Source organism: Saccopteryx bilineata, chromosome 5 (genome assembly GCF_036850765.1).
Source record: "Saccopteryx bilineata isolate mSacBil1 chromosome 5, mSacBil1_pri_phased_curated, whole genome shotgun sequence".
Classification (NCBI taxonomy): Eukaryota; Metazoa; Chordata; class Mammalia; order Chiroptera; family Emballonuridae; genus Saccopteryx; species Saccopteryx bilineata.
Genome location: NC_089494.1, coordinates 239,026,695 through 239,042,325, shown reverse-complemented (window position 1 = coordinate 239,042,325; position 15,631 = coordinate 239,026,695). Strand labels below are relative to the sequence as shown.

General features: G+C 44.6%; 1 protein-coding gene and 1 pseudogene across 2 annotated transcripts in view; one reads left to right on the top strand and one right to left on the bottom strand.

Moving 5' to 3' along the window:
- The window catches only part of RELL1 (RELT like 1), a 70,427-nt gene that overhangs the window by 28,399 nt on the left and 26,397 nt on the right, over positions 1–15,631 (bottom strand). For both annotated transcript variants that reach the window (XR_010731958.1, XM_066280775.1), the window contains exons 2-3: positions 7,078–7,302; positions 3,334–3,405 (exon numbers count right to left, since the gene is read on the bottom strand). Coding sequence is in view for 1 of the 2 variants with exons in the window: in XM_066280775.1 (XP_066136872.1) it covers positions 3,334–3,405; positions 7,078–7,302 (297 nt within the window). In the remaining variant the exon portion in view is untranslated. The remainder of the gene's footprint in view (positions 1–3,333; positions 3,406–7,077; positions 7,303–15,631) is intronic.
- Positions 4,063–6,243, top strand: LOC136338065 (replication factor C subunit 4-like; annotated as a pseudogene).

Here is a 15,631-nt window from a genome sequence, read left to right as displayed (position 1 = left end):
ACTGAGAAGGCTAGGTTCCAGCTGGTAAGAGACTCAAGTACGTAATCAATCACTGGGCTGTGGTTTTGGCGCAGGCTGGAAGCTAGGGAGGGCCACAGCTGGGAAAGGGCTGTCCTGTGAGATCATATGTCCCTGATGGCCAAGGAGGACCACGAGTTACACAAGAGGTCGGAGTCCCCACCCAGTGTCGCAGGTTCCAGGCAGACAGGTAAGGCGTGGACAGGGGGGAAAAGGTCAGGAATCAGAGAGAAGGGGAACCGATGAGAAAGAATGAAAACAGGGCCTTGGGTATCAGCCTCACATACATACTGGGAATCCAGCAGCCGAAACAAAAAGGCTGCTTACATCCAAAAGGAAAGGGTGTGATTTTAAAAGAAGAGAACAGACCTATGTGCCCTTGTCTGTGAGGACAAGGGGGTGAGGAAAGGGCAGAGAATGCTTGCTCCAGGGGCCACCATGCTCCTCGGCTGCTGTAATCAGCGGGAGCGCACTGCTGGCACCGCCCACCACACGCTGCTTGTGGGACCTTGTGGGACCTTGTGGGACCTGTGGGACCTTGGGCAAGTTTCATACCCTCTGGGCCTGGGCGGACTCATCTGCAAACTGGGGAGATAACAGGGCATACCTGCCTCATAAGGTAGTTCTGAGAATTTACACTTTTTTTTTGGGGGGGGGGGGAGCAGGAAGCATCAACTCCCATATGTGCCTTGACCAGGCAAGCCCAGGGTTTTGAACCAGCGACCTCAGCATTCCAGGTGAACGCTTGATCCACTGCGTCACCACAGGTCAGGCAGTTCTGAGAATTTAATGCGTTCATGTTCCTGATTTTATAAACTGCCCCAGCTGTATATTTTGACCAGTAAAAGGAGGCAGTTTACCATCCTTGTTTCCTGCTACCACGAACGAGGCAGATGGTAAAGTACAGGCTCTAGAGTCAGATGCTAGAGCTCCAATCTCAGCTCCGCCTCTTGCCAGCAAGTTAGTTAAGCACCGTGGGCCTCAGTCTCTCAACTGTAAAATGGGAATGAAGCATCGGAATCACAGAGTTGCTAGTCCCCGAGAAGCCCTCAGGACAGGCCTGGCGCGTAGCAAACACTCAGTGTGCACTATGCAGTCACACGTGAGACCTTCGGCCCCGGCGCAGTCCCCACAGGTGACTCACGTCTGTGGATTCAGCGCCCCATCCAGCAGCACTAACTGAGGCGCTGCTTCGGGCAGAAGCTCGGGTCCCAGCAGCTCGGAGCTCCCCAAAGCCACAGGCACAGGAGCCACGAGGGGCCACCCAGCCTTACTCTGCACACTCCCGGAGCGGCTGCCGCGTCTATGCCAAGAACTCATCTGAGTATTTCTTGTGCAAGTTAAGAAATACTTCTTTCCTACGTGAAAGAAACACGCACCATTGAGGCTCAAGAACAGCATCGCCAAAGACGGCCCCCTGAAGGAAACCTCTGGAAGACAGATCAAAATCCAAGTATTCTGGTCTTTTTTGCTCTTATTTTAAGCACCATTTCCATTAAGTTTGGTTATTTGGTTTTATCTGCTATTGAGACTGAAAGCTACAGTTAGAAGACAGGAGAGGCAGCACTGTACACGTGAGGGAGACCCGCTCATCCCATGCACTCCACTGCTCTGCGCCTTCCTTCCTTCATCTGTGAAACAGATGTAATACTAACTTCAGAGAGATGTTGATGAGGATTAAATGAAATGACACACAAAAAGTACCTAGCTAAAGGCCAAATACAGAAAGCATACTCTGTAAAGAACAATGAAAATTATGTTGAACAAAACAGCTATTTCTCTAAGACAAAAACTCTGACCAAGCCTGGGGCGGGCAGATGCTCTGTTGAGAGTGAGGATTCGGGGGTAGCGGATCCCCAGGGAAGGGCTGGTGGCAAAAGAGCAGGTATTTATTGAGCAATACAGAGGTATTTTGACTTTTGCACAAATAGCTCAGTTGCATCAGTGCGCACCATAGGTGTTAGCAATGACGAGCAAAGACAGTGCCCAAGGGAAAACATTTCTTTTAAATGCTCGTGAGAATTCAAAGTATGGGGAACTGCAGCTGCTGGGTATGCGGGCCAGGAGTCGCACAGCCTCTAAAGTCACTGAGTGCAGGGACTCAGCCAATGATGACCAGACCACCGTTCAGAGCAAGAACCCTGATATATCTAACCAAGATTAAATTAACCCTCTGTTTAAGAAGACGGGGTTTAGAATACATTTCAGAGAGGGAAATGCTTAAACCCATAAAGGTTAAACTTTTTACAAGTTTTTACACTTAAGAATGGATCACAACCCTGACCGTTGGCTCAGTGGTAGAGCATCAGCCCAGCGCGTGGACATCCCGGGTTCGATTCCCAGTCAGGGCACCCAGGAGAAGTGACCGTTTCTCCACCCCTCCCCCTTCTCTCTCTCTCTCTCTCTCTCTCTCTCTGTGTCTCTCTCTTCCTCTCCCACAGCCATGACTCAACTGTTTTGAGTGTATCAAACCCAGGCGCTAAGGATGGCTCCATGGAGGCTCCACCTCAGGTGCTAAAAATAGCTCCATTGTGAGCATGGCCCCAGATGGGCAGAGCATCGGCCTTAGACAGGAGTTGCCAGGTGAATCCTGGTCAGGGAACATGCAGCAGTCTATCTCTCTATCTCCCCTCCTCTCACTTGGAAAAGAAGGGAAAAAAATTACAGAACAGACAAATTCATAGAAACAGAAAGAGGAGTAGGAGAGGCCAGTGGATGATGAGGGAGGGGATGGACAATGGCAAGTGACTGCTTGACGGGTACAGAGCTTCCATTTGGGATGACAAAGAAATTCTAGAACTAGAGTGGTGATGGCTGTACAACACTGTGAACATAATGCCAATGAATTATGTCTCCTAAAGTGGGTATAATGGTAAATTTTATATCATGTGTATTTTATCATAATTTTAGAGTACAAAGAGAAACAGATAATATTTGAGTGCTTATCATACTAAGCACTTTATATACAGTATGTCACAACAATGCTATGAGGTAACTGTTGTTATTACCTTCATTTTAGAGGGAAACTGAGGCAACGTGACTGTCTCCAAACTGAGGTGAGGCCAGGCTTTGAAGGTAAGCTGTCGCCCACACAGGGCTGACTTGGAAGCCCTCAGACCAACTGACTCTTAGGAAATTCACAAATTTGAAACACAGGTTGAAGCATGCTGGAAGCTGAGCTTAGGTTTGCAAAAAGTGCTGCTGATAACCTGAGAAAGTCAGCAGGAGAGTCCACACAAAGCCTGACTCTTCCAGGCCGGTTTTCAACAAAGCACACGGATACGGCATTGTTCTGGGACACTAAAACAGCCATACCTTCATTTTTCATGATGTAGTGGACAATCTGCCCGACGGTGTCACTATTTTCATTTACACTGTCATTCAACTCTGAAAGAGAAAGGGGGAGGGGGACAGGTTACAACTGATCACCTGCATCAAGTCACTGAGGCCCTCAGTGTTAGAGCCCCAGACCCCACTGAGCAGCCCCCAGAAAACTCAGCGATCCCCCACAGTGCTAAGAATCCAGGCCCCCTCCCGGAGCCCCACACTGCCCGAGGCTCAGCACGCAGGGACCCCCTGGGCCAGACAGACATACAAAGTGTCCGCGTCGTCCCGGCTCTTCTGGAGTGGGAACACCGCTCACTTCCCAAGGCTCAGTCCACACTGCTATTCTTTCTCTCTCAGTGTTTTGTTCACCTCTTTAGGGATATGCAGTAAAGCTAATTAAAAGAAAAAAATTCTTCCTGGGTTATGTTCATTGCAGAGGTACTATTATAAAGTAGGGTATTTGTTTCTTTTTTAAATTGGGTAATATAATATTCATCCGTGTTTAGGAGACTCAATTTTTTAAGTACACTTCCAAGTGATCTAAATTTTGGCCATGGCTATTTGCCCACAGACTCCATTTACTTTGGGTGACCCTGTACACGTGACAGTCTTTGAAAAAACATCAAACCTCGAACTGAGGCGCTGTCGGCACTGACTGTCGCCCTGTCAGGCTGCCCGGGGCGCCCTGAGCCTGATATTTTCAGATGGGGGAACAGGATGAAAGCTTCAGTTCCACCTTGCCCTTCCACCGTCCCGGAAGCCCCAGACCCGAGCTGGTGGCATCCTCGCTCCGGAGATGAGCGCTTGAGAGGCCCACGCCGTGCCAGGGAGCACGCGCCACACGCATGGAGCCAGGGACAACAGGGTGAAGTCACCACACAGGCATTTCCGAAAGGCACAGCGATCAGTGCGAAACTGCCACTGACCAAGGATTGAGGAGTAAATGCCACGGCCGGAAGCTGTGGAGGGAGCAAGAAAGCCCAACCTGTTCCATGGGCAGAAAACTACCCTCCAGAATGTGCGGAGGGCGTTGCTCTCCAGGAAGACGGGGCTGCAGTGCTGAAAACGTCTTTAGAAGGAGTTGACCTCCCTAATCTCTTGCTTTACGGGCCACCTAGAACTGGAAAAACATCCACTATTTTGGCAGCAGCTAGGGAACTCTGTGGGCATGAACTTTTCAATGAAGAGTTCTTGAGTTAAAGACATCTGATGAACGTAGAATACAAGTAGTAAAAAAGGTGAAGAATTTTGCTCAATTAACTGTATCTGGAAGTCGTTCAGATGGGAAGCTACGTCCTCCTTTGAAGATTGTGATTCTGGCCCTGGCCAGTTGGCTCAGTGGATAGCACATCGGCCCCAAGTGCAGATGTCCCCGGTTCAATTTCCGGTCAGGGCACATATGAGAAGCAACCATCTGCTTCTACACCCCTTCCTCTCCCTTTCTCTCTCTTTTCCCTCCTCACAGCCAGTGGCTTGATTGGTTTGAGCATCAGCCCTGGTCACTGATGATAGCTCCGTTTATTTGAGCATTGGCCCCAGACATGGGTTGCCAGATAGATCCCAGTGGGGGTGCATGCAGGAGTCTGTCTCCCTGCCTCCCTTCCTCTCACTTTAAAAAAAAATTTTTTTTTAATAGATTATGATTCTGGATGAAGCAGATTCTATGGTCTTAGCTTCTCTGTCAGCTTTAAGAAATACCACAGAAAAAATCTAAAACCACCCAATTCTTATGTCAGTCAAGTAAATGAACCTCTGACCTCTCAATGTTCTAAATTCACTTCAAATTTCTGTTAGATAAAATTCAAGAGCAGACATTACTAGACGTTGCTGATTAAGAACATGTCAAAATTAGCCGTGAGGTAATTACTAATTATTAGTTATTATAATTACTAATTCCTTTGATGAATGCACATGAAGAGGCCCCAAAAGAAGTCATATACATGTTGCTTCAATTTCTGATGTCAATTTTTCAGGTAAAGTTAAACTAAATGAACAACAGTGGGACTGATTGTCTAAGAATTACAGCTTCAGCCTTTCTGTCACTACTAAAAGTAACAATCAGCATTTTTGAGACCAAAACTGGGGACAGATTTCATAGAAACAATGCGAATTCTGCAACAACTAATCTCTGCATAATGACACAATTTTAGTCTCCCAGCCAGTAAATCCACTTTGAAGACTGATTTAGTACGATGACATTCTGGTCCAGCGATAGACTAGACAGGCCTCTTATTCATTATAACAGAATTTAACCATTAATTTGAATTTCCTTTGCTTTATGTAATCAAAAAAAATAAGATGAGGAACATGGAACATCTCTGTCTGCAAATTTCCTTCAAAGGCAAGAGATCTTTCACTATCCTTCCACTGGACTGAGGCTGTCCCCATGAATTCCGCCACTAGAGGACTGATAATATTCCCTCAACAATGAAAATAAATTTCATTTTTCCCCACTTAAAAATAAAATCAAACCTCTCCTCTGAAACCAGTCTGCATAATTTGTTTCAATAAAGCAGTAAGGAAGGGGGAGGGCTGAAACACTCCATCCTAGTTCACAGAGAGTGAATCAAGGTGTGTAATGTTCTACCTGTGTATCTAGAAGTGTCTTCTCCATCACAGATGGCTTCCTCCTCCCCGAATATGCATGTTTGGTTGGATAGTGCAAATGCTGACTGCTAAGCCAACCTCCAGAGCATCTAGAAAGGGGAAGAGGGGGAGGCTCCGCTTTCTGTCGACAAACACTCAGCTTTGGTTCACTCCTAAGCTTACATATGACTCATCCTGCAACTGTGTTCTTTCTCTGCCGCAAAGGTCAGTGGGGGTGGGAAAAACCAACAGGCCAGCAAGCTGGCAAGGAATGAGGAAGCTCCCCCCACTCCACCCTTGGAGCTGGTTTGAAGGGTGACCTATTTACGCCAAATGTCACCTTCTGCAAAAACTGCCCTTTGAGGAGTGGAAAGGGATATGGAGAGTTAGCAACAACTCCCCAAGACCCAAGTCAGAAACGTCCCTACAGGATGGTGAGACAGGGCATCTATGGAGAAAACAAAATTTCATCTCAGCTTGTTCTACACACTGCCCAACAACTTCATGTCAGGAGGTAAAGAGAAGTCACTACGAAGGCCATTCATATACTGTACTGTTCACACAATCATTAATTTAAACAACACAAACTCCAATCTCATAGATTCAAGATAGAACTCCCCTACCCAACGAAATACCCCCAAATGCTGAGATCTACTGAACGTTCCCATCGTTTTAATTAGAATTTAATTCAATAATACTGGTAAGAATTAATATCTACTGAGAGGCCATCTGCGCCCACGTCATACCTATCTTCTCTCTAAATTTCACAGTAATCCTCTGAGGCCGAGATTACCATACTCATATAAATGAGATAGAAATTTTAATTAAATTGGCATTAAATTAATGGAAGTTACATTTTAGTTAAATTATACACAGCAGAGATTCAAAGCAATTGGAACTTGCCCAAGGCCACAAGTAAGAGTAATGGCCTGGGCAGGTATTCAATAAGTGAAAGCCAGGTTTCACACGCTAGGAGTGGCGACTGGGAAACCTGCATTGACTCTACTGTATATACCATTCCACCTGCCCTGCCGTTCACGTGGACCGTTTTGCCTCACAGGGATGAAATATACATATACACGACTGGTTTCTTATTTAAAAATCGTCCCCACCCACACTCCCATCAAAAGAATTCAGATTACTCACCTATCTTTTCAAGCTTTTCCTCTTCCACGTCTTGCTCGGCTTCCGTTGTACAGCGATAGCCTTTCTTCTTAAGCAGATGGCAGATGAAGACGCCAAAAAGCCCCATGATGAAGAACACGGGGACGAGCGCATAGGCGATATATTCTGGGTGTCCGCTCGCAGTGCTGTTAGCGGGCAGCTGTGTCGTCTCCGCTCTGGAGTGCAGTGGGTGGCTGCCACCATCGTCTGTGGGAGGAAACACGTGTGGCTGCGTTAGATGTCTGCAGGGAGCAAGGGAAACCCGAGGACCTTGGCAAACATTTAGGTTAAAACTGAGTCTGCTCCCAAAACCACGGGCCACGCGGACCCCGGTGGGTCTGACCGTTCAGGCGCACAGTGAGGGCTAACACAGTGCCATCCTGTCCTTGCTACTCATAAACTGGGTCCTACTCTGGATAAAAAATTTTTAAAAACCTCCCCAAGCCGTCCGTTGCCCCCTCCTCTGTATGAGTATCTACACAGCAAGGAATAAAAGTACAGTCAGTGAAGTGTCCAGCACAGAATAAACACACAATTATTAGGCGGTATTATTAGCACAGACACAGGAGACGTGGGTTCAAGTTCTGGTTCCACCTCTTGGCAGCTATGTGACACTGAACAATGACAGAAACAGGCGTACAAATAGTACCTACCCCCCCCCCTTCTAGGGTTGTTATAAAGATGAAATAAATTACTACAAATATTGATCGACTTACGACCTACGCAACTTACGACCGTTCGACTTGACGACCACAATCTCTAGCCACGACTGCTCCACGTCTGGCAGCGCAAGCGTTGCCCAGCTGGGCATACAACAGTGCGGACCAGCTTCCGGCAGCACTACCATCTCCGCGTGCACCATTTCAACTGTTATCCCAGACTCGGTACAGCAATTTGTGTTTTGTGTCTTGGATATTTTTCATCAAACCCCTCCCAAGATGTCTACCAAGAGGAAATTGTCTTTGCAAATATTAAACCAGTTGTACTGGTAATGCAGTGTTTTACTTAAACCTGACGAATATAAAAATAAGAAACAAAATGGTGTAGAGATGATACAAATGGCATAAAATGAACAAAGAAAATTATGATAAAATATGACTTAAAGATTTTTATAACATCATTTCACAGTACTATACATATAGCCAACTCAACTTACAACCAAATCGTGTTATGACCAGTCTGTCAGAACCAATCGTGGTCGTAAGTCGAGCACTAGCTGTACATGTAAAATATTTAGAGCCACTTCTGCAGCATAGTAGAGGCTCAATACACACATGCCAAGCACCACTGGAGGCACTTGTGATATATCACTGGGTGAGAACAAAGGTCCTTGTCTCAGAGAGCTTCCTAGGATTTAGTGAACTGACAGACGTATAGCATGAAAAGGGGGAAAAGCCAGGATGGCATTAAGATTTTGGCCCAGGGCTGCAAACATAAAAATAAAAATGAATGTTTATTCAGTCACTGATCCCAGTGAACATTTATGGCATGACCATTATGTGAAAAGGTCCGTGCTGGGAGCTGGCCATGGAGAATGATAAATAACATAAGCTGGTCAGTGCCCTCTTGGAACTTGTAGGGCAGCATCAGAAACAGCCACTGAACAAGTCAGCACGTGGGCAGATTGTGACAGATTGGGAGAAATGCATGGAAGATACAGATGGGGCACCAGAAGGAGAAACTGACCATGGGGACTTATTTTTTTACTTCAAAAATATGGCAGCTGGGAAGAGGGCATCTTTTGGGGGCAAGGAGAAATCTGCTTTCGGACATGTCAAAGGGTCACATGCCTGTACACCAGAGGCAGTCGGATATCGGGGCAGGTCAGCAGATGCCAGTTAGGCTCCTACATAGAAAACAAGGTAACTTAAGTGAGATATAGCCAACTATAGTAACAGAGAAAGAACCAACACAAAATGTGGAGAAAAATATCAAGCAAAGGCGGGGGTCAGGTAGGATGAGAACTGAAGAAGAACATGGGCTTTGATCAAAATGAAGTTTCAGTATTTTGATGATTCAGATTATAAAGGGATAACAGGAGATTTTCTATATCAAAAAGATTCATACATGTTGCTTAAGAAACCCAGAAATTGGAAGGCAAGATACATTTAATTTCAAGCTCTCCCAAGAGTATTTCGGTGAAAAAAGAATCTGTGTTGTAACGATGACATGGGGGATGAATAGCTGGTGTGAAATGACCACACTTCATCACTGCAGCAAACAGTATCCAACAGGCGCCTCATTTGCAAGCTGGGGTCAAAGAACAGAGGGCTACCTCTCTTTCGCTAGAAATATTCTATTCTCTTTGCACTTGAACCTGAAAAGAAATTGCTGGTTACTTAGATTTGTAAAAGGCTATATTCATTGTCAGGCAACCTTTTAGAATTCTGGATAACCTATATATTTTTCAACCTGTATTTTCAACTTTTTTTTTCTTGATTTCTGTTCCAAGAATGAAAATAATAAATGAATGAGTAAATAAATATACACACTTAACATATGCAAATATGTATATCACCTAAATTAGGGTTTGGACTCAACTTACTTTCTATATAAATCAGAAACGTTTCTTTAACTCCTTTTATAATTCTAAATAAGTGTTATTAATTCCTTTTAACTAACACACATCCCATGCACCCGTAGGTGAAGCAGGCAGCCTGCCAGACAGAGAGGGTTAGACTCGGAATCACAGTTTCAGTCTGGAAGTGATAACACATTCTGTTAGGGGAGCAGCAGGAGACAGGGATGAAGCCCAGGAGCTGAGAGTCGGAGCCAGACAGTTCCTCCTGACTCAGGAGGTTGAGAATGTGTCATCGCTAATACGACACTCAGCAAACCCCCTGCAGATACTACATATGCGCAGTGTTTGTGACTCACAAACAGGTATCAGTCACAATCTCATAACTATTCTACCATAAAAAAGAATTTTAAAAAACTGGAAAAGATATAAATCTAAATGAGTGGAACATGAACTCCAGAAAGATGCCATATAGCCACTGAGGTTGAAAGGTCAAGACTGCCTGGAGTTAAGGAACAGCTTGGCCACTTACTAGGCTTGTCACCTCGGGCAAGTTAACAGGCAGTCCCCTGGGTACTCACTGGGTTCTGTAGGTTTGAAAACATTTGCATTTAAATAAATGCTCTGTGCTTAGTTTCCTTGTCTGAAAAAATGCTGTCAAAATGACTCTATCTTTCTATGATGATTTTAAAACATGATCCAAATTATTAGACACAGACCCATCCATGGAGAGGTAAGGTCAATATCTCCTCCCCTTGAATATGCACTCTATGCTTTGCCTGACCAATGGAGCGCGTTGGAAGCGATCCTTTGTCAGCATTAACGTCCCGTCTCTTGGGGCACTTGCTTTCGGAACCCAGCCACCATGCTGTTAGGAAGCCCATGCTGCCCCGAGAAGAGAAACCAGTAACTTCTCATCTATTCGCCAGTCATGAATCTGAGCCAGCTTGGAAATAGGTCCTCTAGCCCCAGGAGATGCTCCACGAAGCAAAAACGAGCTGTTTCTGATTAAACCTGTCCAAACTGTAGATTCCTAAGCAAAATAAGTGATTGCTGTTGTTTAAAGCCACTAAACTTGGGGGTAGTTTGCTCTATAGCCCTAGTAACAGGAAGACAATGTTATGAAGTCATTGTGGCTATTAAATTTATTAATAAGCACTTAGAGAAGTATCTTAGGAAAAGGCAAAAGACTGTGAAAGTATTCAATCATCATCTCAATAGAACAGCACTATCCAGTTCAGTAACCACGAGCCACAAATAGCTATTTAAATTTAAGTCAATTAAAATTAGATAAAATTAAAAATTCTGTTCCCTGGTTGCACTAATCACATTTCAATTGTTCAGTCGTCTCATGCAGCTCACCGGCTACCATACTGGACAGGTCAGATAAAGAATATTTCCATTATCCCAAACTGGGATAGCTGGTTATAGACTATATAAAACTTTTTAAAAATTGCTAAAAAGCAAAAAGTTGACTGGAGAATCTACTGTGGTCTACCGTAGCAACTCAATGAAGAATAAATTTTAAATCACAAAGTAACTATTCACAAATAATGCCTAAATCATTTGTTAACTTAAGTTTAGCTTCCCTTTCATTTATACTAATAATTAGCTTAAAGACACTGTGTCCTCCTGCTCCTTCTCCCCAGCTGAATATCTGAATTATGAACAAATTATTTATTTGAATCCAAATTAATAGCAAAAGCTATTGCAGCATTTTTTTTTATAAAAGTAAAACAATGGCCTGGCCTGTAGTGGCGTAATGGATAGAACATCAACCCACAGTCACCAGTTTAAAACCCCAGGCTCGCCCAGTCAAGGCACCTACAAAAAGCAATCAATGAACAATTAGAGTGAAGCAACTATGAGTTGATGCTCCTCATTCTCTCCTTTCTCTCTTCTCGCTTGCTCTCCCTCCCCCCTCTCTAAAAATCAATAAATAAAAAATCTTTTTAAATGGCAGCACCTGCGTGTTTGATAATAGGGTAATAAGAAAATGACTAAGTCAATCATAGTCTAGTATTTGATGAAATAATATGCACTATTTAAAACTATTTATGAAGATATTGTGAAGCTATGGAAGAACACTATGATACAATTGTACAAGTTAGATTTAAAATCTTACATACAGTATGACCCAACTAGTAAAAAAAAATGCATAAAGACATAAAACATACAAAGAAGTAACCAAAACGTTAAATGAGTCTGGACAATTAAATAAGATGATTTTACATTTTATTTGTATACTTGTCTGTAATTTTCTAAAATTTGTGCTTACGTATTACTTTTGTACCAGGGTTGACACTTAGAAAAAGAGAGATATAGAGCAGAGGCTGTCAGGCACTTGGGAGTCACAGCTTCTTTGTAAACCTGTTGGATGCTATGGTTCTCATCCCAAAATTTTGCCTCCAATTTTTGTGAGCTCTGAACCCCAGTTAACATAAGGGCGAGTGACATCATAAAGTGGACGCCCACCTTTCTGCTTGAGCAACGTGATGGACATTGGTTCCATTCATTGAAATTAAAAATACCTGGAAAAAAAAGTTGGCCTGGTGTTATGGGTTGCATTTTGCCTCCCTCCCAATTCATGTTTAAATCCTAACCCCAAGTATCTTGGACTGTGGCCTCATTAGGAGATAGGATCTTTAGAACGGTTATCAAGTTAAAACGGGGTCATTACAGTGGACCCTAATTCCATATGACCGGTGTCCTTAAAAAAAAATCTGTAGGGAGACACTGACACAGGGGAAACACCACGTGAACATAAAAGGCAGAAATCGGCGTGATGCTTCTACAAGCCAAAACATGCCAAAGGTTGCCCGCAAACCACCACAAGCCAGGAGAGAGGCATGAAACAGATCCATGCTCACAGCTCTCAGAATGGAAACCACTCCGTCAACCTTGATCTTGGGTTTCTGAGCTCCAGAACTGAGACAATGCATTTCTCTATTTTAAGCCACCTACTTTGTGGGACTTTGTTACAGCAGCTCAAGCAAACTAATATACTTGGCATGGAGACGACAGTATCACGAGAACAGTTTTGAGCACGGAGAGACAGAGATAAACAGAGAACGTTCAGATGGAAATATCTACTGAGCAACCGGATCTATGCCACGAGGAAAAGCCAGGGCGCTACCCTAGGACACAAAGCAAGGAGTTTCCAGAAGGAAGGAGCAGCCAGCAAGGTCAGCTGCTTGCTGCAAGAGAGAACTACCCGGAAAGGAAATGTAAAATGGTGCAGCCGCCACAGAGAAAAGTATGGAGGTTCCTCAAAACTTAAAAATAGAACCACCGTATGATCTGACAGTCCCGTGTCTGGGTATTTATCCGCAAGAACGGAAGTCAGGATCTTGAACAGATAAATACCTGCACCCCACGTTCACTGCAGCACTATTCACACTAGCCAAGCTAGGAAACAACCTAAATGCTCACTGCTGAACAAGCAGATAAAGACAATGCAGTGTATACCAGTGGTCCCCAACCCCGGGGCCGTGGACCGACACCGGTCCGTAAGCAGAGAAAGAATAAACAACTTACATTATTTCCGTTTTATTTATATGTAAGTCTGAAAAAATGTTTTATTTTTTAAAAATGACCAGATTACCTCTGTTACATCCGTCTAAGACTCACTCTTGACGCTTGTCTCGGTCACGTGATACATTTATCCGTCCCACCCTAAAGGCCGGTCCATGAAAATATTTTCTGACATTAAACCAGTCCGTGGCCCAAAAAAGGTTAGGGACCACTGGTATATACATACAATCGAATCCTATTCAGCCTTAAAAAAGAAAGAAATCCTGTCACAGGTGACAACAGGATGAACCGGAAGGACATTAGGAAGAGAAACACCGGTCACAGAAGGACATACACTGCCTGACTCCACTTACATGAGGTACTAAAATAGTCAAACTTTTTAGCAGCAGCGGGTACATATAATGCTGGTTGCCAGGTGCTGGGAGAGGGGATATGTGAAGTTCCTCCTGTAGGTATAACGTTTCGGTTATCCAAGATGCTTAAGTTCTAGAGATTCATTGTGCAACACTGTCACAGTTAACAGCACTGTGCTATGCACTTCTGCATTTGTGAAAAGGGTAAATCTCATGTTAAGCATTCTTACCACAATGAAAAGAAGAAAAAGGAAAAAAAAAACTAAGAAGTATCTTTATAGAAAGAGAATGGAGAACTCAGGCAAATCACGCCACATAGACATTTCGAAGAACACATGGGAAACCTTTAGTTTCTATTTAGTTTCTATTTTAGGAAGCAACTAGGGTTTTTGTGTTTGTTTGTTTTTTGGGTTTTTTTTAAAGGCAGACTGCCCCATGCAGCGCCTCATTTGGATGTGTCTGGAGTCTTGGAAGCTTGACTACCCTACGTTCTCCTACAAATGGAGCTTGAGACTTGTTTGGAGGTTCTAGCAGGGGAGCGCAGCTACTCGTATACCCTTGACCAAAGAACGGTCCTCTCCTCTAGCGGGGAAGGTCATCCTCTTCGACCGAGCATGCACATGGAGCGGTGAGGGAGGAAGGGGACACCCGCCCAGCCGGCCAGATCAGCCAAATCAACCCTGGCGATCAATGGGGTGACAGATGTCGCAGCCAGATCGCCCTCACATCCTGTTTGTTTGTTTTTTAAGCTTTTTCCTCGTTGTATTTTATTCCGTACCTGTTTCTCTGTCATTTCTTGAAGTAAACTTAAAATCCTAAAATACATACACATATAAAATGAGTAAATAAGTGTTAAAAATAAACCAGGAAGAAAAAGCAATGCACAGGCGAGCCCCGTGGCCTTTGAGGGAGCCATTACCAGTCACCTGGAGGCAGGCTGGACTCCCTGGGTTGGGGAATAGGGACTGAGCTCAATTCACTTTCCTAGAAGCCAAGTATGAGTGAAGGATAGAGGAGTTCACCCTCAAGATGAGAGGAAGGAATTTTGGTTTGGAGCTTTGTTGGACTTTTATTTTCAAGTGGCTGAAACTGAAGTATTTAAATGCAGAAAGAGCAAAAGGGAGCGGCAGCCTGCGAGGGGGAGGGAAGTAGAAACCTGGAGGAGGCCGGAGATGATTTCCATATGAAGGAGACAATTAAACACTAGAATAGGAAGGACACACAACAACAAAGGGGGAAAGAAAACCCCCACTTGTTCCTGAGGCAGGGGTGGTGAGTTAGAGACCTCTGCAGGGGGCAGAAGCAAGGTGAGGGAACAGCTGCCCATATCCTCTATTTTCTCTAACATACAAGAAGAGACAGTATCTGCTGACAAGTAGGGCGGCCAGGGCAGAGGAGGGCAGGGGACGCAGAGGGGCTACGCAGAGAGACTGAAGGGACGGGAGAGGCCAGGGAAAGGACTGTGCAAAGCTGAGCCGTGCACACCAATCTCTGACTGGGCTAACCCAGGCAGGGGGACCACGGGAGCTGGAAAGCCCAGGACAATGAGGGACCAGAGTCAGGGTTGGACGAAAGTCGGCTGAGCCAGAGTAAGGAGGGGAAAGGTTTTGGTGGGATGGTTCCGGAAGCGTGAGGAAAGTGTGGTGCAGAGAAGTTATTACTCTTGCTACTCATAATGACAACTACCAATGAATGGAGCAGCCGAGAGTCAGCACTATGCTAAGCATTGCATCTCCACAAGAAACCAATGACATGTTTAATGGTATCATCCCCATGTGACAGACAGGGAATTGGAGGCAGAGAATGGTAAAGCCAGCTTCCCAAAGTCACATGCTACCCAGTACCAGTGCTGGATTCAAATCAGGCAATCTGGATCCTGCCTGCTTTACACTGCCTCCTCTCACCTTCTCAAAGCCTAGGGGTCTGCATATTGACTAGAGAAAAATCCCGAGCTACCCTAAGTTATTGCAGAAGGATGGGATCAATGCACAGAGCCATAGGCTTAAACCAACAAAAGACTGGTCACATTCCTGAAAGTAGGTTGAACCATCTTCCAGGTAGTATTTTTTTTTTTTTTTAACAGCAACAGAGAGAGAGTCAGAGAGAGGGATAGATACAGACAGGAATGGAG